This window comes from Peromyscus leucopus, chromosome 10, assembly GCF_004664715.2.
Source record: "Peromyscus leucopus breed LL Stock chromosome 10, UCI_PerLeu_2.1, whole genome shotgun sequence".
Classification (NCBI taxonomy): Eukaryota; Metazoa; Chordata; class Mammalia; order Rodentia; family Cricetidae; genus Peromyscus; species Peromyscus leucopus.
In genome coordinates this window covers 81,374,306-81,400,898 of record NC_051071.1, presented here as the reverse complement: position 1 = coordinate 81,400,898, position 26,593 = coordinate 81,374,306, and the positions used below count along the sequence as shown (strand labels likewise).

The 26,593-nt window shown below is 44.6% G+C and overlaps 2 protein-coding genes and 1 pseudogene across 7 annotated transcripts in view; 2 read left to right on the top strand and 1 right to left on the bottom strand.

Moving 5' to 3' along the window:
- Positions 1-26,355, top strand: Paqr3 (progestin and adipoQ receptor family member 3). Of its 5 annotated transcripts, none has more exons than XR_003734905.2 (8): positions 1-351; positions 3,284-3,446; positions 9,079-9,234; positions 11,693-11,890; positions 13,605-13,695; positions 17,491-17,639; positions 20,658-20,785; positions 25,148-25,233. XR_003734905.2 is itself a non-coding variant. In XM_028873149.2 (7 exons), the coding sequence occupies exons 1-6, from the start codon at positions 167-169 to the stop codon at positions 17,631-17,633; spliced, it is 936 nt and encodes a 311-aa protein (XP_028728982.1). In that variant the 5' UTR covers positions 1-166; the 3' UTR covers positions 17,634-17,639; positions 25,148-26,355. The 5 variants fall into 5 exon arrangements, 3 of the variants coding, with proteins under 3 accessions (XP_028728982.1, XP_037065082.1, XP_037065083.1); XR_005092357.1 differs by having other exon boundaries at positions 20,240-20,785; XM_028873149.2 differs by lacking the exon at positions 20,658-20,785 and having other exon boundaries at positions 25,148-26,355.
- On the top strand, positions 15,156-15,310 carry LOC114695765 (annotated as a pseudogene).
- Positions 21,505-26,593, bottom strand: part of Bmp2k (BMP2 inducible kinase) — a 110,590-nt gene continuing 105,501 nt past the window's right edge. For both annotated transcript variants that reach the window (XM_028873145.2, XM_028873147.2), the window contains one exon: positions 21,505-26,593. In XM_028873145.2, the coding sequence (XP_028728978.1) occupies positions 25,176-26,593 (1,418 nt within the window). In that variant the 3' untranslated portion in view covers positions 21,505-25,175.

Here is a 26,593-nt window from a genome sequence, read left to right as displayed (position 1 = left end):
GACGCCGGCGGTGGGCCAGAGCCGAGGCATCGGTGGCGTGTATCGGGGCTCGGTCTGGGCAGCGGCGGGCACAAGCACCTGGCCCAGCGTCGGCGGCTCCGGGGCGGGGGCGGCAGCGGCGAGGCCCCCTCCCGGGGAGGCGGGGCCGGGCCGGCGCCGGGGCATCATGCATCAGAAGCTGCTGAAGAGCGCGCACTACATCGAGCTGGGCAGCTACCAGTACTGGCCGGTCCTGGTGCCCCGCGGCATCCGCCTGTACACCTATGAACAGATCCCGGTGTCCCTCAAAGATAACCCCTACATCACCGACGGCTACCGGGCCTATCTGCCTTCCAGGCTGTGTATCAAAAGGTACAGTGGCTGCTCTGCGCGGCGCGTCCTCTCCCCTCACGCTTTTTGTCTCGTCTCCCCGCCTTTCTCCGCTTTTCTCTGTGCGCATCATTGCCTCACCTCTGGGCCCTTTCATCGTTCTGTTGTCCTGTCTCTTCTCCGGGCCTCCTTGATCCATGAAATCATGATACTAACAGTGGTCATCATCGTTGCCGTCCCCAGTAGCCCTTTGCTGTTTACAAAGCGCTTTTACATCCTTTATTCCGTTTGGTACTCAGTCTACCCCCACTGACAATGGCCGAACCTGCTTTGTGTATACCTGAGCTTTGTGTCTAGACCAGCACTGTGGGAATTCAGACGTGTTGGCCAGCTGAATGCCCGTATAATAGCAGACAAGTCCACATTGCTATGCATATGTATGTGGGAAGCCTTGATTCCTTCAAGCATCTAGCAAATGCGTATGGAACCTCTGCTAGGTGGTAGGCACTATAACCAGATCCTGCCGAAGGCAGGCATGGCCCTTGTTCCCATGAAGCTACTAAGGGTCTAGCATAAGTGGCAGACACTAAAGAGATAATTACACTATTACATAATAGTCATTGTGGGAAATGCTGTGTAGGAAAGAAAAGCCCTGTGGCAAAGAAGACTGAAAGGAGGAAGCCAGCCTCCAACAGAACACCTTGAAAGCCTCTGTACAAAATGAATTTGTTGTTTTAGGTCTTTAAAACCAGAGTCCCAAAAACCTGTTTTCTTTAAAAAAAAAAAAAAAAGCAAATAAAAAACTTGCTTTTAGTTTTCAGAGTAGTCCACCTTCTGAAGTCACTGTTCGTACTAAAGTCATCATGCAAGCGTAAGTCCAAAGACTCCAGGTCACTGGAGTAGCACATGCTACTTCCAAGATGTCAGCTGCTGAAGCATCCAAGCAGCGACCATGTCTGGTTATTGGTCTTCCCCACGTGGTGTTTTCCCATTCTGTTTCTTTTTTTGTACTACCTTGGAAGTATTGGTACTTGAATGGATGACCAAGTGGATGTCACAATTCGAGTCGTAATTACTGCTTCTTCATTCCCCAGGGCCTCGTGTTCATAACTGCCTAAGAAACCAGAGCTAGGCCCTGCTCTGGAGATGGAGAAGGGCAGGCCAACAGCGAACTGCTGTAAATATTTCGTGCCCGCCTAGCAGTGATCCTCTGCATTCTAATATCTTGAATCCAAATCTCGAGGCTATAAAACTTGAGATACTGAGTTGTTGAGACAGACACAGGTTAACAAGCCCGACTCTTAGCAAGAGTTAATCTGTTGGTTTTGAAGATAAACAGAATTTGTGAGTGCCTAGCTTTTTTTTTTTTTTTTTTGACAATAATAGTTTATCCTTTATTGAGGATATTCTTCCTACAGTATTGATCTTATCCAGGTTGGGTCTTTGCCTTTTCTCCTTTCTTTCAAGAGTCTCCAGGACAGATTGTGCATATGAAGAGAGGTTTTGTGTGTCCATCCATTCTATCTGCAATCTGTTCCTGGGAAGGGATGTGGTTAGAGTGTGTTTAGTTAATCAGGTTATACTGGGTTTCATAAAATGAAAACTTCTGAGGCAATAGGCAGAAGGTAGTGCCAAAACAGTCCTGTAATTAGATGTGTCTAGAATGTTCTTTTAGTTCCTCCCCCAGTTACAGATAGTCTTTGTGTTTGATGATAAGCAAGATAAAGTCTGTGTTTCCAGATACAAGATATACCTTATTCTTGATCATTTGAGACTTCACTGCATTTGCCTCATAAAACTAACGATGTGAGAACCATGGGGGCTGCTGTAAATTTGAGGAGATGGTCAGTGCTTGAGAGCTTTGGCCACCCTCCAAGAGGACTTGCCTTTGATTTCCAGCACCCACATGGCAGCTCACAACCATCTGTAACTCCAGTTCCAGGGGATCTGATGACATCTAGCCTCTGCAGGTACCAGGCTCACGTGGGGTACACAGACATACAATCAGGCGAAACGCCCACAGACATGAAACAAGAATAATTAAATCTTACCCCCCCCCCAAAAAAATCTGATTCATTAACAGTCAAGGCTTTTGTTTAACAAAATAAATGATTTTACTAGAGACATTCAAGAGTATTTGAATCTCCAGTCATGGTATCACCTTGTGGTAAAAATGAAGAACCGTTTTCCAGAGTTGAGATAGAGCTGGCAGCAACATCTAAGGCAACTCCTTTTCTTTATAGATGAAGAAACTGATGCCTGGTCAGGGTAATAGACCCTCTCCCAGCCTGTGCTGCCAAGACATCTTAAGAAGACAAACAGTACCCACACACAAAGTCACCTTTCTTCCTAAAAGGAGTGAACTCATGCCACCTAGAAACAGGTTTCAGAACTTGCATAGCAAAATTCCTCTGGCATGCCTGCCTGTCTTCAAGACCTTTCCAGTGGGTTAATCTGTGTGTATTTTGCTTCCCCTAGATGCACTGAACTCTCTCTCTCTCTCTCTCTCTCTCTCTCTCTCTCTCTCTCTCTCTCTCTCTCTCTCTGTGTGTGTGTGTGTGTGTGTGTGTGTGTGTGTTTAACAAGTGCTTAAAAGGTATTTTACGTTTATGCCTCAGCTTCCACTGAGCAGGGTCTCTGGGAGCTGCTCCTGACAGTTTTCTAGCCAACGTCCAGTGTTTGTCTGCACACTTCATTTCTGTAGAAAGTGAGCAATCTGAGCAAGGGCTCTGCCTAAAAAAGTGATGCAATAGGAAGAAAGACATAGTGAGAACACTGAGAGCTGGACACCGAAAGCTGGAGGGCCCAGAATTAGTGCAAAAGGGAGACAAGGACAGAAGTGTCAAATGATACCTCTGATCTCAGAAAGGCCCAGATAGGGCTGAGGCTCAGTCACTCCCCCAAACCCCCAACCTTAGAGTGCTGACACTCTGAGCCGGTGAGACTCTGAGCTGCGTGTTTGTTTACTTTGTAGCTTGTTTATTTTATCCAACGAGACGGTAAACATCTGGAGTCATTTGCTGGGTTTCTTTCTCTTCTTCACCCTGGGAATATATGACATGACATCCGTGCTGCCTTCGGCGAGTGCATCCAGAGAAGACTTTGTCATTTGCTCCATTTGCCTTTTCTGCTTCCAGGTGAGTCATCTCACAAACACCAAGGTGAAGGGAACTTTGGTCAGGCATGCTTGGGCAGGTGACTTGACTTCGGACCTACCACTTTGAAGAACCCCCAGAGGGTACATGGGACAACATAGTATAAGCACCACAAAAGCTGTTGCTCGCATGTATCTAGAAGTTACTATTATACCATATTTGAAATCCACTACATTTCAAAGATGGTGGGAACTGTGTTTGTGTTCGTTCTCTCTCTCCTTCTCCCTCTCTCCCTCTCCTCCCTCTCCCTCTCTCCCTCTCCCTCTCCCTGTCCCTCTCCCTCCCTGTTTCCCTCCCTCCCTCCCTCCCTCCCTCCCCCCACCTCTCTCTCATTGTGTAGCCCAGGCTGGCAATGAATTTGAACCTTCCTCAGCCTCCCTCATGAAATGCCAGGATGATGGGCATGTATCACCATGCCTTGCTTCTTTATCTTGGTAGACATCTTGGCTGTAAGATGAACATTCCGATATGAGTTTGGCTGTGGTATCCACTGCAAACCTGTTTGGAAAGACTCCTTCTCTGTCCTGTTTAGAATATACCTGTGCCTTGTGTTTGCTGCCCCACCCTGCCTTGGTGGCGCTGACATACCTGGCTGCCACGGAGCTCCTGTTCCACAGCTTCAGTGTCGTTCCCTTAGTCCCTTTGTCCTCACTTGGTTTCCATCTGTTTTGTTTGCATTCATCTGTGACTTTTGTATTTATTAGTTCCATCACACTTACATTTTCCCTAGGATCTGGAGAAATGCCTTTAAAGCTAACACTTACTAATTTTCAAACAGATCACTTACTATTTTTTTTTTTTATTGAAAATAGACTTTTGTAGCTGGGCGGTGGTGGCGCACGCCTTTAACCCCAGCACTCAGGAAGCAGAGGCAGGTGGATCTCTGTGAGTTCAAGGCCAGCCTGATCTACAGAGGGAGTTCTAGGACAGCCAGGGCTACACAGAGAAACCCTGTCTCAAAAAACAACCACAAGAAAATGGGTTTTGTTCAGATAATATATTCTGACCACCATGTGCCCTCTTCCACCTCTTCCTAGAGCCCTCCCACTTCCCCACCTACTTCATGCCTTCTCTGGCTCTCTTTAAAAACCAATCAAATAAACAAACAGAACAGAACAAAACAAACAGAGAGGGGAAAAAAGCAAGAGAAGCACATCCACGTGCAGAGGTGCACGCACACACTCACACTCACACATGGAAAACCCATCAAACACAAAACTGGAAACCAAAGTATATATAAACACGCAGAAGTGCACACTCACACATAATATATATACACACACTCTGGTGCAGACTGGAAACCATAGTATATAACCAAAAGACCAGTAAGGTACAAAATGCCCAAACAAGGCATTGTAAGACAAAAAAAAAACTAAAAATTACCATTGGGTTCATTTTGTGTCAGCATCTGCTGTGTTTTTTTGGGTGCCCAGTGTGACTCCTTTGGAGAAAACTAACTTTTCCATTCTGAGTGTTGTGACTTGGAGATAGCTCCTGGGTTAGGGATGGGGGGTCATATCTTCCTTTTCTCAGTGCTGGGTCTCCATCTGGCTTAGGCCTGTGCAGGCCCTGTGCGTGCTGCCAGAGTCTCTGAGTTCATATGTGCATCAGTCCTGTTGTGTCTGAAAGACGGTCCTTGGTGTTCTCCATCCCCTCTGGCTCTTATTTCCGCAGGGTTCCCTGAACCCTGAGGAGAGAGATTTGATGGAGACATCCCATTTAGAACGGGTGTTCCAAGGTCTCTCACTCTCTCATATTGTCTGCTGTGGGTCTCTGTATTTATTCCCGTTGACTTCAGGAGGAAGCTTCTCTGATGATGGCTGAGCAAGACACTCATCTCTGGGTATAGCAGAATGTTGTTAGGAATAATTATATTGCTACCTAAGCAGAACAGTAGTATCTGATTTTTCCCCCTAGGTCCAAGGCCTGTCTAGTCCCTGGTTCTTGGCCACCCAGGCAATGTCAGGCACGGGTTCTATATTACGGAGTGGGCCTTAAATCCAGTCAGATAGTGGTTAGTTACTCCCATAACTTCTGAGCGCGACTGATTGCCGCAGCATACTATGTAGGCAGGGCACCACTGGAAATGAGAGTGTTCAAACAGATCATTTTAAAGCATGAAATAAATAAGGGCCATAAGAACACTGACATTTTGATAATTGAAAAAATACGTAAGACAGAGCAAGATGAAAATGAGAAGAAAAGGCTAGTATCACATTTCCTCCTGACAGACACAGATCAGCACTCTGCACTTGAACCTGTTCTGCCCAGCTGGAAAGAAAAATCTATAAACTAACTGCATAAATGTTTCTATTGCAGCTTGTGTTTTAGAACCTCGTCATTATGCTCAAAACATTGGTCCTAAAGGGAAACATATTAGAAACATCTCATCTTCTTTTTAGTAATTTCAATTTTAGTTTAACGAGTATTACTTAGTGTCCCTATGTACTTCCATACCCTGTAATACTGGAAGTGATACTGCAGCAGTTATATGTAAGGCGGAATAGAATAAGCATGTCAGTGAGATCAAGTCATGTATGTGGGAGGGCAGAAAAGTAAATCCGGGCATTTAAACAGGAAAAATGCTGTGTAAAGGCCCAGGAGGAACAGACAACTTCTGCTTTCTGGACTTAGAGGTGTTCATCTGTCCATGCGAACCCTGGGGTAGTGGAGAAGGAAAGGAAGGCAGGCAATAGTAAGGCTACCATGGCATACTCTGTTATCCATCAATGCACTGATGGATGTTGGATGTCACTGTAATTATCTTCTCTTCCCACCTTGATGGTGCAACATGCCATAGAGTGCTTTCTATGAGATCTGAAACATACCAGGTTTGCCAGAAATGTCCATCTCTCAAGGGACTCCTACCAGGAACACACAGCTCTTCAAACAGAGCACAGAATATAGGTTTACCCTTCAGAACTTGGGGTGCTTTAGTGATGAATTTTCTTTTCCCTTTGATACCATAGTTTTTCTCCCTCAGACTCTCCTTTTCACAACGAGGTAATGTTTATTACTGATTTCTATAATTATTATCATATACCCATGTCAGAATTCAAGCAGATCAGAGCTTGTGAAGGAAAGTACAAGTCACTTGGCACCCCACTTTCCACAGGTGGCCACTTTGGACATAGCGGTGGTCACAGACATTGTGCACACCTTGCCACCTCACATCCTCCTCTCTGCCTGTCCAGCGAGTGCATCCGAGCTCAGATCGCCTCTCCTGGCTCCTGTGCATCATTCTCTGTGACAGTGAGATCCTTCTTCTCTCTCAGTGAGCAGTGCCACCGTGGTGCTCTCCAGGTTTATGGCATGTAAGCACAGGGATAACCAGAGAACTCAGCCGAGCCGGTACATGGTATTGGGCCAGCCAACTCTGGTGGCTTAAGAGTCATAGGCCACAGGCCAGTGAAGATTTGTGACAGCAGATGAACTAAAGCGGTGGTTAAGTGTGTCGTTACTGAACATGGACACTGGATCTCTGCAAGCTGGTTAGGCTTGCTCAATGAACAGATAACTGGATTCCATTTTACTGTCTTAGCAGCCAGCTGCTCAGAGGACATCTGTCAGTTGGGCCTGCTTCATAACAGTCCCATCTTCTCCACTGCCATCGTCACTGACTTGGTAACTTGTGTGCCCCAGGGCTGTGTTTGTAACCTCTCGGCTTGTCTACACCTCTGTAAAGGTGTTCTTCATATCCTCAGAAGTTTCATACACGGGCTATAATGCCAAAGTTAAAACGCCTCATTGGGTTGTTGCTTTAATTGTGGCGTAAAGAAAGCCGTATTCTTCATTGGTTTCATATTTTTCATGATATGACTTGCCTTTATGGACCCCTGTCCCTGAAAACTGTACAGATTTTGCTAATGCCCGTGATGAGCGCTAGCTGAATTGAGAGGCAGCTCAAGCGTCAGCCCTTCGGGGATGCTCTTTCCCTTCTGCCGAGCACACCTGCAGATACACCACGTGCTCCCACACGGCCAATGCCTGCTTCCCTTGGTGGTTTATGGTCTACACTGACTTCTTCTATAGAATTCATTAGAGCAGGGCTTCTCCAAAAATCTCCTGGAGAGTAGAAGTTTCACCTCTGTGTCCCCTTCCATGGCATAACACACAACTGATAGTTAATGGTCAGAGAAGTCCTGCCCTGCCGTACCCGTCCTCGGAACAGCTGTCTGTCCGCATCATCTGCCGTACCCGTCCTCAGAACAGCTGTCTGTCCACATCACCTGCCGTACACATCCTCAGAACAGCTGTCTGTCCGCATCACCTGCCATACCCGTCCTCAGAACAGCTGTCCGCATCACCTGCCGTACCCGTCCTCAGAACAGCTGTCCGCATCACCTGCCGTACCCGTCCTCAGAACAGCTGTCCGCATCCCCATCGTGGGTGTCAATTTGGAAGACGTAGACATTTTATTTTTCATGGATATAATAAAGCCATATTTACTTAGAAGTAATCTGTAGTCTTCAAGTTAAAAAAGCAAATTGCAACCAGGTTATGGTGGCACATACCTTTAAACCCAGCACCAGGGATACAGAGGCAGGGGACCTCTGACTTCCAGGCCAGTCTGGTTTACTTAGTTTCAGACCAATGGGGGCTGCATAGTGAGACTTTGTCTCATCAAGAAGAGGAAAGCACATTATAGACTAGAATTATAATAAGTCCACTTGATTAGTTATTATGTATAGACATATGTATCACAGGTCCTTAGAACATACGTGTTACAGGGACATATAATATATTATCAGTTGTAGCTGCAAATTTCTCCAGTCCTACCTTGCTCTGCAGTCTCTCCCATCTGTGGTCCTGTAGCCATTTATAAAATAATTACTCAGAGGCGTGTATTAATTACAAACCGTATGGCCTATGGCTTCTGCTTTTTGCTAGGTAGCTCTTTCATCTTAAATTAACTCATTCCTATTAATCTATATGTTGCCACGTGGCCATAGCATTACCCGTTTGCAGGCATCTTCTTGCTCCTTTGGCAGAGGCTGGCTTCTCTACTGACTCCACCCTTCTTCTCTCTGTATCTCTGCCTGGACTTCCCACCTGACTGTAAGCTTTCTTGCCATAGGCTAAAACGGCTTTATTTATTATCCAATGGGAGCCATATATATTCACAGCATACAGTAAGATATACCACAGCAATCAGTAGTTACTCTAAGGAATAGATTGAATGAGAGGGGCATATATTTTTTGCAGTATACAATTCCATATCCTTCAATCTTTATTAAGGGATTTATGTTAATTTAGTGACTGATATGAAAATAAACTCATTCATGAATCAGAGTATTATTAGGAGATATTATGAAAGGATTTGTATTAAAAAACATATTTTCATCATATAATTTTTTGCTATTTATTTACAGTCTTATATTTTAAAATAATTATAATTTTTAAGTTTCTAGTGATTGTGGTCCCCATTTTCCTGATGAACCCATGAAGTTTAGTGGCAGTTTGCCCTGTGGTGAGGTACCCAGCTAGAATTCCAACTAAAGTGTCCCTGACGTGAAAGCCTGGCATCTTAACCATAGCTCAGAAGAGCATTTATAAGTTCCTCTAATTTCTGTTTGTCTCACTTCGTTCTTAAAGTCTGCCTTTCCTCTCGTAGGTCTGTATGCTCTGCTCCGTGGGCTATCATCTCTTCTCCTGTCATCGGTCCGAAAAGACTTGTCGAAGATGGATGGCACTGGATTATGCAGGGATTTCTATCGGAATACTGGGCTGCTATGTCTCGGGAGTATTTTATGCATTTTACTGTAATAATGTGAGTGTTCAGAACCTGCACACTCTACCTTTTAGATAGGATTTGGGTTCTCCTGCAGTCATTTAAGTCTATGAATGCATGCTTTGCTTACAAAGAGAAGAGTCTTGCTCGGGTGCAAACTTCACTTTCTAAAGATTCCTGTGATCTCTAATATCTATTGTCGGTTCCAGAGTATTTCGTTAATTTTCTGGTGGAAAGTATGACTATAAGTACGCAGATACAGCACACAGAGAATGTAGCAGCATGTGTATATAATTGTGTAACTCAGGATGGGGAGGCAAGGGATCTCAACTTCCAGGCCAGGCTGAGCTACACAAGCGAAACCCTGTCTCAAAACAGTGAAAGAGAAGTTCCTTCAACCTTGCTCTCCCGTTACACTTTTCTATTTTCCTTTTCTCATCTTACCCCTTTTTCAGAGCCCAAGCTATGCTTTTCCTCCAGGGGCAGCATGCCTGCTCGGAGTTGTAGTTCTCTGTGAACAGAGTATGCCCTGCCCAAGCCTCCCCTCCCTGTGTGTGGGTCCACTCAGATGCAGGCCTCGCCCCGGACTGTGAGAACACTGCAGGCCGTGAGTCTCTGTTAAGGCTTCTAAGCAGGGTCCTGGTCTCTACGCGGTGAGAGAGAAAATCATTAGGGTGTTTGGTTTATAAAACTCATTTAAAGTGTTCCAGAGGACCAAGCGTTGATTCCCAGAGCCACATGTCAGCTCATGACCCTCCGACTCCCCTCTTCTGGCCTCTGCAGTATCTGGCATGCACATGGTACACAGACATACATGCCGGCAAAACACAATACACATAAAAAATATATTTAAACTACCAAAGAAAAAAGTCATAAATTGGCTTGAGTATGTTAGGACCGTTATTAACTTCCTGTTTTTCAGGCCTAGTTACATTATAACATAGTATATAACTAAATATATGTGCAATTAATGTGTAAATTGATTGGATTTTACTAGAAAACTGTTTGTGTTTACCCAGAACTGTTCTGTGTGTGAGTCTGCATCTTCACAGGAGAATTAAGGAAATGTGCTGTCTAGAAGATTGTTATGCAGTCATACTTAAACTGCTGTTTTATTCTGTACTTGTATTTTCTGTTTACCTCTTTCTAAGCATCAAAATGGGGTATTTATTTTATAAAAAATGAAAATTAAAAAAAAAACTAGAAAAAGAGAAGAAAGCTCCTAGAGTTAATAGTCCAGAGTTACAGAAAAGAAGACCTGCTCTCTTCTCTTCTCCCCGGCATCTCATAGCTCCAAGCATGTAGTCTCTGGAGTGGCTCCTGCCTTTGAAGGGATACAAGCCACTTTGAGAATGAGACTGGAAACTGGACATTTGGGCTCGGAAAGAGACACGAGCTGGCAGGTCATTTCTAAAAGTGAATAGTTCTACAGAAGTCCTGGGAGCCCAGTTAAGATCTCTTGCCCTTTGTGAGGCTGACTTTTGAGCCCTAGACGGCTTTCAGGCATTCATTTAGGAACTAAATATTTGATACACTCTTCAAGCATCCTTAGCAGGCTTTGAACTGAGTATGTCTTAGTGAAGGGTCTTCCAGTTGCCTTTATTCTTCTCCCAAAACTTGGACCATCGATGTTCCTTTCCTCTAAGGAAAGCCATATGTGGCCACTCAGGCTAGAAAGAGACAAACCTTCCTCAGCTGCCCTTTCTCAGTCAGCTAGTAAGACTTTCTGTTATATCAGACATGTCCCCTACATCTGATGTGGGGTGTGTGTGTATAAAAATATGCACAGGCATACATGCACACATGTGCATGCAGGCGCGCACACACACACACACACACACACACACGCACACGCACACGCACACGCACACACACGAGCACACGCTTCATCCCAGCCCTGCCCTCTGTTTGAATGGACTCTACTGATGTCTGTCTGTCATCTGAACTTCTGCCTCAGTTGTGACACTCTGGGTTCCAGGTCCCTGCCACCACACCCAGCGTCCGCCCTGTTCTTCCGCAGCTCCCAGTGTGGCAGAGTTCAGTCTTAGCCTCACCTTCGGCCACCTTTCTCCCGACCTCCCTGGTCCTCTCTGCGCCTTCTCCCCACACACTGTTTGTGTACCTGGCTGACACGTTGTCTCTTCTGCTTCCGTGCTCCTCAGCATTCTGTCTGTGACTCAGTCACAGCCTTGCCATCACACCAGCGTGTTCACGAGGTGCCCTCCTTCCTGCAGTCTGCGCCCAGCCACTGGAGAGTCGTGCCATAGGCAGCCTTGTTCCTACAGCACTTGCCTTGTGCCTTGCATAGCTCAGGTGGTCCTTTACCAGTTCACTCTCAGTTTTGGGTGTCATCCTAAAAAACTGTTCAAAAACTTAGCATTCGTGTGGAACATTCTTTAAAAGAGGATGGGGGACCTTGTTGGACATTAAAGCCAAGTAAGCAGAGCCTGCGATGTCTGGTGTGGACGCCCAGATGACTGTCCTCCTTTCCTTCCAGTATTGGCGTCAAGTGTACTTGATCACCGTGCTTGCAATGATCCTGGCAGTGTTCTTCGCCCAGATCCACCCCAATTACCTCACACAACAGTGGCAGAGGCTCCGCCCCATCATCTTTTGTTCTGTCTCGGGGTATGGTGTGATCCCTACTCTTCACTGGGTTTGGCTCAATGGAGGAATCAGTGCTCCTATTGTACAGGTAGGCTGAGTATGGTCAGTATTTTTCTGTCCTTCATTTTCATTTCTCCCTTAAAGTGGTGTTGTGAGGCTACGTGGGTAGCTCTGAGTCCTTTGGGAGCATGTTTTTAGTTGCATATTGAAACACAGTTTTCTTCACAGCTGTATAAATGAGCATATACCTTCAAAACTGTAAGTTAGTCTCTACTCATTTCTGATGAGTCACTGTATGAAATAACATCATTCTTTTTCTGTCTCAGTACACAAGTACTCATGTCATTTCTGGGGAGGACTCTGAGTTTGCAGTTTTGTCTGCTGCGCTAGTGATGATATCATGGACACCGGGGTACAGAAGTGGGAGCAGCTGGTTTCTTTCGAGGGTACGGGATGAAGAATTGAAGAAGTTATGCTTGGACATGTTGAGTCAGAGATATGTAAGGGACAGAAATAAAAGTAGAGGATAGAGTTGGAGCCGGGTGATAAATCTTCGGCAGTAGCTGGAACTGGAGGAGGGTTCTCAACCCACCCAGAAGAGTAAGATGAGTAGTAAAGGAAGAGCTGTTGATTCTGTTGATCCAGATGCTGTGGAGACAGGTGATATGTGAGAGGAAGAACTCCAGGAGGGCTCTGTCTTCCTGAGGAACACAGATTTCTGTGTTCGTAGAAATTCTTATAAAAGGCTCCAAGTGTGTGCTCGAGAGAGAGCTTGAACATATTTAAGTCAGTCTGCCAGGAAAGCTGGTGTGAGTCTCCCTTGTCACAGCGCCGCTTGTCTGGACTTCAGTGGAGTCTGCTGTCACCTCAGGAGAATTGCTGACTAGAAGAGGAAGGCCTGTCAGGAGGCCTGCTTTACCGTGGCCTAGAGGAAACACTGGTAAACCAGTGAGAAGAAAGGTGGATTGTGACCGAGTGGGATGAGTGGCGTGGTCCACCATGGGAGAGTCGGACTCTCTTCATAAGAGCAGGAAGGTGACAAAGCTGATATGAGTGAGGAGGGACACAGCTGCCCTGCTGCGTAGGAAGACACCGTTGAAAATAGAATTCCAGTGAGATCACCTGTGATTCCAGTGAGGAAGCGAAGGGGAGTCTGAGGAAATCCACTCAAAAGCTCTCACTTTTTAAGTTGGGTAGAGATGCCCCTCCTAAAGATGAGATTTCTGGGTAGGTTAACCTAGCAGATGGGTGAAGGTGTGTTCGAGAATGGTTAGGAATCTCAGACTGATGAATACAGAGTTGGAGAAGGCCAAGGTCATCTCACATACTTGAAAAGGAAGAGAGGAGCTGTCTTCATTTCTTACATGAACTGTTGGTAAATGCGGTGGGTTTGTAACCAGGGTTAGGAACAGTGTATGTGCTTTGGAGTTGGGAAGTCTCGGAGGCCCGCACACCAGCGGTGATGGAGTGCTTTGTGTATCGATGCTTGGGCATTTCTCTGGGATGCGGGACGCTGTTCTGTCCTTGAGCTCTCCTGACTGGGCTATCACACACATGACACTCTGTAGCCACTTTGTAGAGGGACTGGGCAGTGTCAGGACTGTCACCAGCTCCAGCTCCATAAGTAGCTGGCCTGTGAGGCCATCACTACGCTCCATTACTGTGGACCTCTTCCTGTGGGATGAGAACAGGAGACCATCAGCAGGATAACTGAGACTTGGCAGTCTTTAAATCCTACCTCTGAGCTCTAGGAGATCTCAGTAGCCCCAGGAAAATCCAAGCCAATACTCTTTGTTTTCCAGGACTTCGCACCCCGAGTAGTAGTGATGTACGTGATTGCTCTTCTGGCTTTCCTCTTCTACATTTCCAAAGTTCCAGAACGGTACTTCCCAGGTAGGTCCCTGTTCACCACGCTTTTGTAGCTTTCTTCTGAAAACACATTTGAAGTAAATGCTTCTGAGAATCAAAATTTAGGTTGTTTCTCAGTGTTGATTATGGAATGATTCTTCCATTCCTAAGCAATATCTCTAACTTTTTCACCAGGCATGATGGTGCACATCTTTAGTCCCAGCACCCAGGAGGCAGAGGCAGGCAGATTTATGTGAGTTGAGGCCAGCCTGGTCTATATAGTGACTTCTAGGACAGCCAGGGCTATGTAGAGAAATCCTGTCTTACAAAACAACAAACAAAGAAAGAAAAACATAACTTTAATTTCGAGAGGCTTTAGAGACATTTCCCACCACGCTCACAGTAATAGAGTCAACCCCCAGGGGCTGGGGTTGACACTGTTGTACAGTTATGAGCTTGTGACTGAGGATCATGTGACTCCTGGCCCTGTTCTTTTTAACATGGGGCACTAGCATTAACTCCCATGCTCCTCCATCCATACCACCTTGTTTTTAGAGAGTAACTTTTATATGCAGAGATACATAAAGTAAAGAAATGCAAGAAGCAAGGACACAGGAACAGTAAGAAGAAGACAGGTGTAGAGCGACTTTTCTGTACGTCGGGGCTCGATCTGTAATTTCAGTTGCCTAAAGGGAACCACTCCAGAGTGAAAACCAGTCAAAACTTCCATCATAGTATATGTTATCGTTGTTATATTTTAATCTCTTCCTAGAGCTGATGTGTAGTTAAACATTATTGTCGGTAGTCATATAGGAAAGGTAGTATGTATAGGATGGAGCACTCTGTAGTGTTGGGCATGCACTGAGGGATCTTAGAATGTATCCTTCGGGATACGAGGGGCCTGTGTGCCTCACACAGATTCTGCCCAGTAGCTCAAGGCAAGCAATCTGGCTCTGAGCTTCCTCACACGCCGCTAGGGTGAACTCTCTTCACTGCCCCAGGCTACTCAGGCGCCACTCTCAGCAGGAGGAAGATCTCCCTTCAGTCCAGCATTGGGGAGCTCTGGTGAAAAACACCTAGAGGACACTGGGTACAGTGGGCAAACTTCTCCAAAGCGTGTTCTCCTGCACTGCACTCTCCGAGTTCAAAGCCACAGGAGCCCCTTAGTCGTGGCCCATGCTCACCAAGCTGTGCTTCCACATCTGAAACAAGCTGGAGTACTTCTCTTCCGGGGTTCCCATGAGGGCTAGATGACAGAACCCCTGGAATAGCACAGTCCCAGGCGGGCAGTAAGCACTCAGTGAGTGACTGGCGCGATCTTGGTCCTGGAAGTATCAGGTTTAAATAAAGGGAAGCATGAAGTCCAGGTAAGCTTTAGCCTGACTCAAGAGTAACACTTAGAGAACTTACAACGGTGACTTAAGTTTGGAAGACTGAATCAAGATGCGGTTTCAATCTAGGCTGCAAATCCGTCCCTCCCTCCTGGGTTAAAATTCACTTCCGTGGTGCTTGGTCAGGGGAGACACAGGAGCATGAAGGTAGTTTTCCAAGGCCAGGGCATGTCCCTTGCACTGTGGGCATGCTGAGTCCTGACTTGCCCACATGTGGAGGACTGACATTTGTTGCAGGGAGTGTGGGGCTGTGTTCACATGTTCCCCTAAGAGGAAGAATCACCTCCATGGTGAATTAGAGATGGCTTGGGACCCTTCTTCACATGCTCTGGAGAGGAGGCAGTCTAGAGGACGAGCCTTCGAGCATTGTCTTTTCGTCACTGAGTTTCCAGAACAAATGGAATGCAGTGAGAACCTGTGTGTGTCGCCATCAGGACATGAGAACATAACCAGCACATAAACCCACACTGAAATTGCACAATTTGGGTAGGTTTCTGTATCATTTTAGCTCAGTGGGAGAGCACTTGCCTAGAATGCACAAGGCTAAGAGTTTAATCCTGAGCACTGCAAAATAAATTAAAAATAATTACATTCATATAGAATTCTATTTCTTTTTTTTTTTTTTCGAGACAGGGTTTCTCTGTGTAGCTTTGCGCCTTTCCTGGAACTCACTTGGTAGACCAGGCTGGCCTCGAACTCACAGAGATCCGCCTGCCTCTGCCTCCCGAGTGCTGGGATTAAAGGCGTGCGCCACCACCGCCCGGCTAGAATTCTATTTCTTTATTGCACACAAGTATAATTACTCTACACTATGTAAGAATGGCCATGTGGCTTTAGCCTTACCATTTTCAAACCAGCTGTTAAGAATTGTCTTTTCTAGCCGGGCGGTGGTGGCGCACACCTTTAATCCCAGCACTTGGGAGGCAGAGGCAGGTGGATCTCTGTGAGTTCGAGGCCAGCCTGGTCTACAAAGCGAGTTCCAGGAAAGGTGCAAAGCTATACAGGGAAACCCTATCTCGAAAAACAAACAAACAAAAAGGATTGTCTTTTCTAACACTTGCAAAGGTTCTTGTGTTACATAGCTTTTCTCAAGGGTGAGCTCAGCATGAGCCCATGTAGCTGTGTGGCTGAGTGCAGGAACATCAGAGAGTGGAGGATGGGCACTGAGCAAGCTCAAGTCTTAGGAAAGGTAGTCTCTAATGTTAGGTATGTACCTTCTCCCATGGATGAGAGAAACATGGGCAGTGTAGACTGAATAGCAGGTAAGAAATTTAAAACTAAAAACAGCTGTAGTTAAAGTACACGCCTCTAATCCTAGCACTAGGGAGGCAGAGGCAGGCAGCTCTGTGAGTTCAAGCCTACCTTGATCTACACAGTCCTAGGCCAGCGAGGGCTCCATAGTGAGACTGCATCTTCAAAAACGAAAATAAAACAAACATGTATCACAGTGGATCCGTAGATCTGCATGCTCATCAATGGACTATTTTTTACAAGACAACAATTTTTATATTTCATCTTTTTTTTGTTGTTGTTGTTTTTTAATGAATCTGTAGGCTTTCATTGGGAGTCAAGCGAAAGGCTGAGAGCCTGCCCAGGGGGAATCCTGCTGACTCACACTTTGAATCCTGTGTGCCATTGAGCTTCTTGCTAAGAAAAAGCGAGCTTAGGAGTATTTACACAACACTGCCATCGCAGGACCTTAAGGGGCAGCTGGTAGTTGTCCTGGCTCTGGTTTTTGTGACCAGGAAACATCATGATTAATTAGTCCTTCCCACCTGTACAGAAGTGCTCCTACCAGGGCCACATCGAGCCATACAGTGCGTCTGCTCCAGCAGATCCATACCTAAATCATGCCCTGATCACCACTGTCTCTTGCCTTCCATACAAAACTTTTCCCCCATTCTACCAAATATGTTGAGACATGGAGAAAAAAAAAAAAAAGATCAAATTCATGAAAATAAACATTATGTTAATTTTTTTCACATTTATTGTGCGTGCGTGCTTGCACGTGTGCACTCCTAGGGGGTGGGTTGCATGCCACAACATGCATGTGGCAGTCAGGACAACTCTCAAGGGTCAGTTTCCCACTGTGGGTTCCCTTTCTCTGTCCTGTGGATCTGAGGGATAGCGGGTCCATCAGGCTTGGTGGCAGGTGCCTTTACCCTCAGCTATTTCATTGGCCCTCACAAGCCACATTTTAAAAATAAAGTTGGGGGTCTAAGGCCATACCAGGCAAACACACTTGATCTCTCCTAGAAACCGTTGGGAACAGCATTTCTGAAATTCACTTGCATACTTCAGGAATAAAACCTTAAATGTGAGTTCACCCTCTTGGAAAAGATTTGAATCTGAATTCATTTGCAGTCCGTCTGTAGCCAGGAGTAGACGTGTATTTGTCTCTAAATACTGAAATAATGGTGTCAGCCTTTCTTTCTTCGCTCCCTTCCAGGACAGCTAAACTACCTCGGATCAAGCCACCAGATCTGGCACGTCCTGGCAGTAGTGATGTTATACTGGTGGCACCAGTCAACAGTGTATGTCATGCAGTACAGACATAGCAAGCCTTGCCCTGACCACGGTCCGCACCTGTAAGTTCAGGTATGGCCACCCGGTGAATCCAGTCATTGAGCAATATACCGTGGGGGGTTTAGACCCCACTATTTCTAAGGTTCCCGTTTATTTTTTCCCCTTTTCTTCTTATTTAATGAGTCATAATAGTTTATAAAAATGGGGAAATATAGTGGGATCTGTAGTAAGAACTGTGTTTGACCCTTGCAACTATGATTCGATGTTTGTGCAGACGGTGAAAGTTAGACATGTTGAGACATGGATGTGGGTGTGAGACTGCTCTAAAAATGGGGTGCAGTCTACATAAGACCAGCTTCATTTTCTTAGGAACAGCCCCTGTCTGTAATAAGTGGAGGCATCCTGTATGCTTACTTTAATAGGAGACGTTTTCATTAAATGACCAAATTTGCCTCTTCAAGGCAAGGGTTGCTATAGCCTGTGCTACTCCAAGCTCAGTGTGCTGCTGAATAATCACAGCCTTCCTCCTGTACAGCTCATGAGAAACTGGCCCCTGAGTCATGTCCCTTAGCCAGATTCTCTTCTCCTTAGGAACATTTGATTTTTTTTTTTAAGTTTGCTAACAAAAAAAAAATTTAATTCCTCTTTTGAGAAAGGTATTGTGAAAAGAAACATGCATTGCTATTTTAAAAAATATATTAGATTGGAAACTAGGGACATGACGGAGCAACACATGGTCTGATAGCCAAATTATCAGCTACCTAATTTTATTCCAAGTATTATTTAATTCCATATTAAATACCAGATTCCTGACAGTGAATTTTGATTCCAGCTTTCCCAAAGAAATTTCATCTCTAACTCTAGTCCTAAGTTTCATGATGATGAGTTCAAAACTCTATGGGTGCTACTTTGAAGGCCATGAGATCTGAGTGGCCCTGTCTTGACCGTGAATGAACCGTAAGCCTTAGAAGTCATGCAGATGTCTCATTTGATAGTGAGATTATTCACCGCTGCTCCAGGCCTGCTTATACTTGTACTAACATTTCATTGACAACTTAAACATGTATATAAACATCATGTGCACTTCAGAGCTGAAGCATTAGTCCTGTTAACTGTAGATCCCACTGCCCTGTCAGATAGCATAACTTTTATTCCTTGGTCTTTCCAAATGTGTAAATTAAATCATTCATAGTATTCATAAAAACTTCCATTGTCCACTGAAATATAAGGTATGACCTAAGTTTCTTAGTAAGTTCACAAGCTATTTTAAATACTGGCATATTTTCAGGAAAATGGAATTAACTAATATATCATAAAATTTTTCTTTACATTGATGTTCATTCCCTAAATGCAATTTCTACATCCAGTATTAGGAAAATTGATATGCTCAGTGTATGCCTCTGCAGGGCGTTTCCTTGTAGTGTAGTGGTTTGGGAATTTAAATTTCCCTTGCTAGTACATCAGACTTTTTTTCCCAGTGGGCTCAGTGAAGGCCACCATTTCATAACCATAGTGATGATGGAATGCTACTTTCAAAGTGGCTGTTGTATCTTAGAACACAAATTCAATTCATGCTCAACTTTAGATGATCTGGACATAACAAAAGTTGAATATATTTCTCAAAAAAATCCATTATTGGCTTACGTTGCTCTTGAATACACATTTTATCATTTTGGCCAGAATAAATATACTAAGTAGTTTTTAAGTAAAAAATGAGGAAAGTCCAGTAACTTTAGGTGTGGAGCCATTTTTATTCTGAACTCTTCTCAAAAGAAATAATTCCAAGTCTTTTAATTTTTTTTTTCTTTTTTCAGACAGGGTCCCACTCTATAGCCTAGGTGGGTCTGGAACTTGCTATGTAGACTAGACTGGCCTTGTACTCATAGCGATCCACCTGCCTCTGCCTCCCATAGTGTGCCACCATGCCCAGCCCTATAAGTTTTACTTTCTGGAAATGCCTGGTTTCTTTTTGTACATGAATTCTGTAATAATTGCTGTATGTGTAACACATAAAAAGAGCATATTTTGTTTTTAAATAACTTTTCTTTGAATAGTTCTGATTATAGGGACAGTTATTCTGTATTCTCTGAAAATGTTTGATATTATAATTATTATCCTCGTCTTTTATCTTTATAATTATTTATTATAAAGGAATGATTGACTGTGGATTGCTGTCAACTATAAACACTTATGTATGTCAGCATTTATTGACCATCTACTGTGTGCATAACACTACTGATACAAAGTTTAATTATCACATTAAAGAATATTTGACAACTACTTACAAATCTGAGCTTTGTAATAATGTATATTTATTTTTGTTTTTTATCAGTTTATTAAAATAGGTTGAAAATTGTATTTCCAGCTACAGTATTTTTTTTAAAAAGTCAGTCTTACTTTTACCTATATACAAACTACAAAAGCTACATTTTTAAACTATCTCTGGCTGTTTTAAATTATAACAATTTATAGAGATTCAGTTAACTCAATAAACAGTCTTTTTTCTCTATAAAGCCATTTTCAAACAGCAAGGCTGTTTCATCTCTTTGGCTTATATTGGTGCAGTTTGGTAGCTGCATGGCCAAGTGTGCATATGTAAATAAACGGGGTTTACTAAACGTGGGCTGCTTGTCATTCTTTGTGATGCGTTACAGCTCTAAATCACATTTTAGGGTCAAATGATGAGCCAGGGGCTGTCACAGCTTATGATCCCACTGGACAGAGGATCCAGTTTGAAGACTGTGCTTGCCGAGCATAGAGCTGTACAGTTCTCCACTTGTCAAGCACGTTCTAGAGATATCCTGCCTGTGTTAGAGGCCCACACGTCTGGATTCCTGCCAGTTTCTGAGGACGTCCACACCCACCCAAAAAGCATCCTTTTCTTCTAACTCCACACTGCAGTATGAAGCAGCTGGGCTGTGCGGGAAGGGGCAGGGGGGTCTTCTGTACGCACTGTCACCTCAGCATCTGCACTGAAGAGAAATGTAGACACTAAAGCACTCGGGTCCCCTGAGGAGACTTGACTGTGTGTCTGTGCTGTGATGAATGATCTGGAACTGAAACTTAACCTTGAGAATTTTTTCCTGAAAGGAGAGAAATAATAGTAGGCCCCCTTGAGGAGAGTGAACTTCCATACCCTTGCCCAGCTTATGTGAACAGCCGCCAAGGCCCTCGTCCTGCTCCACCTCTGTGGCATCAGACTGCTGCCCGGCGTGCAGGTAATCCCAGCTGTGCCAGCCCTATGTGCTTTCTTAACATGCAACAGTTTTCAGAGATCATGCTGTGAATATGAGAATTAAGGATGTCACACGTGATGCTTGATTGCCCTTTCCTAAACAGGAGTTATTGAAAATAAATAGCTCAAATAGCACTATATGTTCCTCTTTAGAGAGATTAACTATAACCAAATCTAAACAGTGGCTGCTTTGCACTGGTTACTACTTCAAAACAGAAGTCCACTCACACCAAATCAAATGAACCTTATTCAAGACTGAGAAACTGTCAAAAGGCACCAATCCAGACTCCAGACTGTGGAATATTGCGTTCTCAGATAACACTACAATTCTGTCGTCAATCTAATACACAGGCCATCTCATGGAGATACCAAAGCCTCTTCTCTGACGGAGTCAGGAGCTAAAATACTTAGTCAAATATTGTTGATGCTAACAGCCTTTTACAATTGAAAAAACAAGTTAATTCAGAAGGCACTCTAAGACATGGTGTTCTGACCTTCCAGTCACTGTTGGTGAAGGAGTCCTGCTAGGAAATATTGCAGAAGAATGAGGCCAAGTGCAGTTTTTTAAATCCTGAACCATGAACTCTTTGAGAGCAGAGTGCATAATGGAGACAGACTCTATGGTGAGAATGAGAGAACTAAGTAGGTTTATAATGAAACTTTTAATGAGACAAATTAAAAAAAAAACTCCAAAGGCATTGATTATAAAGAATAAGCAATCCATTTGGGATTTATTGCATTTAAAGAAGGCAGATTATTAAAACAGTAGGTATGATAAATACAGTAAGAAAATAACTTTAAATCTCAAACAAAATAGTGAACAGAATTCGAGACTAAGCAATGTAAAGGCAATAAGGTAATAAAATGAGTGCTTAACTGGATACGGGGAAGCAACTGAATTCTGTTTCATAAGTTTCCCAACTACACTTGAGGACTTAAGTTACTTTAGCAAGTATGTTTTATTACAATTAGAAACATAACTAAAGATATAAATCCGGTTTTTTTTTAAAGATTAAAGTTATTTGCTTAGTGGTACATAAAAGGCTTCAGAAAATTCAAGTTTAACAAAAATGGAAGTGTAATCAAAGAAAGTGCACTTAAAGCTGTTTGCCAGCAATTAAAAGGGAGCTTCCAGGCTGGAGATGTAGCTCAGCGCTAGAATGCTTGTCTAGCATGTGCAAGGCCCTGGGTTCGGTTCCCAGCACCATAGAAGGAAAAACCAAGTGGCTACTAACTCCTTCTATTGGACGACTTTCCAGTCACAAAAAGCACGTAGTAATAAAATCAGTTCTCTTCTCAAAGTAGCACTGGGAATTTTAAAATTAAAAATAAAAACAAAAGCCCTAAAACAGACCCAACTCTCTCTGTATTTTCATCTACTTCCTTTTAGTGGCTTTTGTAAACCCTCTCTAGGAGTGGATGCTCTCTAAAAAAAAAGACAGACATGATTGCCATTTTTAAATTCACATTAATTCCCTAATAGAGAGCTGTGATGTGCACGCACGTGTGTCTTTCTTATCTTAGTAGAAAACACACTTGGGTATGAAAGTTTTCCAACAGTCATTTGCTATTGTCACAGTAGACACGTCATCTCACAGTAGACTGTCAACTCAATTAATTGGACCTAAATTGATGACTAGTTTTGCTAAAAAAGACAAAGAAAAGCTGACCAAGTTCACTGCATATTCTACCTACACTAAACAGACACACCCGGACTCCCCTACGTAGTGACAGTGACACTCGTTCAAACCTAGATGACCCAGCAGAGTGGCTGCCCGCCACACCAGCACAGGAGTGGGCTCCACCAGCAAGAAGACAGCAGCAGTCAGCCCCTGTTAAATGGCCGCAGGGTACACAGAGCTGAGATCCGAGTGATTTCCCATCCATGCCCAAGTATACACATGGGGGCGCGGGGCGACACTCAGTTCTTAATATCCTAGTCAGTTACATTTTCTCCCAGCTTACAGTAGACCTTTTCACCAACTATACACCAAGCAACTTCAGTGTCTTGGCGGACGCATTCTTCAGTGCCATAGATGATGATCTTTGTCATAGTAATGTTTTACTGAAGTTATGGAAGCTAAGCAAATGGTTCGCTCTTTAGATTCAGAGTTAACAAGCTAGTAAAGCTTCTAAGAAACAGCTTTGGCCTTGGATCCTTGAGGTCTCTAACGTGGCTTCCCTTTGATGTTCAAGTTTAACAGGTTTAGGACTACTTTGCATACTTAGAAGCACAGGGCACACCCAAATGACATTCCTTACACCAGAACGGGGCCATCCCATAACAGCCAGTCCTTCAGTGAGTGCTATGTGCCAGGTCCTGTGCTTGGCAGCTTAATTCTCCTAAGGGAATTAAGTACCTAAGGCTCAGCTGTACAGAGACTGCAAAAAAGGCCTCTAACATCAACACACAGGAACTGCCCTACTGGACCTCCAGAGAAATGCTCCATCGGTCCGGTGAGCTGGTCTCAAAAGAGGAATGTCACCTGGCTAGGCTATAGGAGACAATGTAAACATTTTAAGCTGTGGCGGAGTTGTTTCCTAAGAATTTATCCAGCATAAGCCAGAGTGTCAGTGAATCACTTCAAATTCAGTGCATTGAAAGGCAAGTAAAATTATGATTTCATATTCACATCTCAGGAGACCACATCAGTTCACTGACTACCTTCTGGATGAGCTCTTCTGTGCAGTTGATGAGTTTACCGCTTTGAAAAGAAAGCATCACTGAATCTGTTTTGTAGTTTAAAGGATCTACTACTATTTGTATTAGCAGTATTAATTAACCTGAGAACTAGAAAAAGGTGCAAACATAGCCTCTGCCTTTGGCACAAGGGCAGGAAGTGGTGCAGAGCAGGTCTAGGTGGTGACGTAATGCTGGGCTGTTTCTCCGCCCACTTTCCACCTGAGCTCACAGAAGAGAAGCAATAAGAATGACCGTGGCTCAGTTACATATTCTGCTTCTTTCCAAGTTCCAAACTGTGAAAGTAGGCAAATAATTTATCCTATCAGGGCACTAAAATTAAGAGGTTTTTATAGGATTACTCATAAAATCCACTAATTGGGGGCAAAGACAGTTAACTTAAAATATAGCAAGCAAGGAGGGTAACAGTGATAAAGTTCCCACCCCTTTTTTGTAAATAACTATTAATCTAGAAACTTCTAATGCTAGCCTGGCAAAGGCAGTTGTAACTGAAGACAGAGACACAAGCACAGATAGTGTGTTCACATTCACTGATTATAACTGCTACCATTAAACACGACTGCTACAAAATTTCAAGTTTCTAATTATGACTGGTGGTGGTCTTTAAAAGGCAATTTGGTAGCTTGCTTCTTTTCACTAATGATGCGATCAGGATCGGCTAGCAGAATTGAAGTTCCCAGTGTCCCAGGATCTAATTCTGACACCCACTGCAGGTCTGGCAGTCGGTGCCCAGGGGCTGGCAGCAGGAGGCAGCCCTTAAGGCTGAAGTCAAACTGCCCCACCCCCAAGCCTGGGGGAAGGAGTGTTGGATAAGGGCGGTGGTGTAATAAAGTACATTAGTAAATTCAACATGATTTCACATTGTAAACACCTTAAAAATTTAAAATTTCAGCTAGCCTTTTCCTGAAATTAAACTTCTATATAACCTGTCCTCCCACTTTGTATCAATATGCTTCATCAGGGACATAATGGTAAAGATTTTGGCAAAATCAATGTAATTCTAAAGTACCAAATGTTGCTTTCTTTTTGACGTGTCATTATTTTACATTTTTCAAATGCCAGATACTTCTCTTTACATTGTTCTAGGCTTCTGTTAAGCATTCCATATTTAAAAAAAATTATTTTTGACAGAATAAAAACTACATATATATTATCATATACACGTTTTGATGTATATACTATAGAAGGGCTAAGCTGAGTTAATATATACATTATTTCATATAGTTATCATTACAGAGTCCATTATTAATGGCACTTGTTTTTAAAAATGCAGGAGTTTTAGGCACGGTAGTCAGTTCTTCTGGCTCTGCGTTACAGAGAAGCGTCTGAACTGAAGAGCACACTCCAGGCTGGTTCCTCCCGGGTGCAGACCCTCAGCGCTGGACCTGGGGTGTGCACCTGATAAGCTTTCCTGTCTCAGTGGCGACACACCTGCTTTCCCAGGAAGCCCCACAGCTGCACCTTGGACCCTTCCATTTGGGCCTCCTGCTTGAAGCGGGCATCACTGCATACCCTGTACAGAAACTTGCATTTGGCTTACTTAAAAATCGCCTATTCTGACTAACCTGTAAGAATGAATTATATAAACAACTGTACAAATCAATTTTCCAGACTCATAAAACTATTCATACTTTTTTGACACAGGAGTTATTGCCGAGTCCGCCCGGAGCATCTACTGTTTCGAGGGGAATGGAGCAGCACCAAAAGGGTCTAATTCAACTGGCTGGGGCTGTTGGGACTCATGTGGAGCCAGGCTTTGCACCACGAGTTCCGTGAAGGGCACGGCACCGAAGTCATCCATTCTCAACGCGTCTGCACTATGGAATGACCCATGCACTGAATTCTGCCTTGGCCTCCCGGGCAGGATGGCACTGTGATCAACGCGGATGTCGCTTAGGCCCTGATGGGACTGGTGCCACGGCAAGTCTGGAGGATGGAAGGGCTTGGCACCAAAGGGGTCCAGCAGGCTCTCCTCGGGCTGCAGGACACTGCCCCTGTCTTTGCCGTCGGTCAGGGCAACGCTGATGTTCTCCTTGGAGTCTGAAATGGTTAAGAACTCACTGCTGCTTTGCGAGTCTCTGCGGCCCACCTTTTTGTGTCTGCGAGCCCTCTCAGGGGTGCGGTAGGGGGGCTTCAGTGTCTTCTTTGCGCTGGTGGGTGTGCCATGGTGGCGCTTCCCGTTGCTTTTGGACATGTCCTGCTTTGTGCGTCTCTGGCGAGAGGACAGCTTCTGCAGGCTGCGCTGTTTGACTTTTTGCTGCTGGCTCCCAGTTATTTCTTCAAAGGGGACGAGCCCAAAAACATCCTCCCTGCTTTCACTTCGGCTCGCTGCCGACGTGGGAAACGGCTGAAAGGGGGTGGAGCCAAAGATATCTACACTCCTGGGCCGCGCCGGCAGGGGGCGTGTGTCGGAGCCCACCGCGGGCCAGTCCTGGACCTTCTTGTTGAAGGGTGCCTTTGTGAACACATCGAAGTCCTCCTGCTCCGGAAATGTCTGCCTGCAGAGGTTCTTCCCATTCCCTCTGTGCTGCTGCTGCTGCGGCTGGGGAGCGCGCACTGCAAAGAAGGGAACAGCACCGAACACATCGAACTCCTGACCAGGAGTCGGGGCATCTGCGGGAGAATGGGCAGGGGAGAGGAGTGGGGGGTCACGGGCTGGGCTCCGCCCACCAGCAGGTTTGTCTCTGTGCAGGGAGCGCAGGTCTCCACACTTGGCTTTAGCCTGTTCATACTCTGAGTCAGAGCTGTGTTTGTCTTCCTCTTCCTCGTCTTCAGAGTCCATGAGCAGAGGCCTGTGACCCAAGTTCTCCGGCTCGGTGTCCTCGTCATTAAAGTCCCCGTGTTCTCCCTGAGCGTCTTCGTCCTCTTGTTCTTCTTCACTGCTCTTAGGAGAAGGGGGGTCTGATTCAAAGTCGCTCTCAGAATCATCATTCCCCTTCTGCACTTGACCCCGGACTGCTGCCGGATTCTCTGAGGTTTTCTTTACAGCCCGCTGATCTTTGTACACTGGGCTTGTGCTTCCGTTTTTGGTAGGATTTGCAGTGATATTTTTTTGAGTTGGAGAGTGTTCAGTTTTCTTTTCAGGAGAAC

What these genes read in the sequence shown, in the direction of transcription:
- Paqr3 (XM_028873149.2), top strand. Translation starts at nt 167, where the DNA reads ATGCATCAGAAGCTGCTGAAGAGCGCGCACTACATCGAGCTGGGCAGC. An exon ending in ATGCATTTTACTGTAATAAT is followed by an intron (nt 9,235 to 11,692) that starts GTGAGTGTTCAG and finishes CTTTCCTTCCAG; the next exon opens with TATTGGCGTCAAGTGTACTT. An exon ending in TCCAGAACGGTACTTCCCAG is followed by an intron (nt 13,696 to 17,490) that starts GTAGGTCCCTGT and finishes GCTCCCTTCCAG; the next exon opens with GACAGCTAAACTACCTCGGA.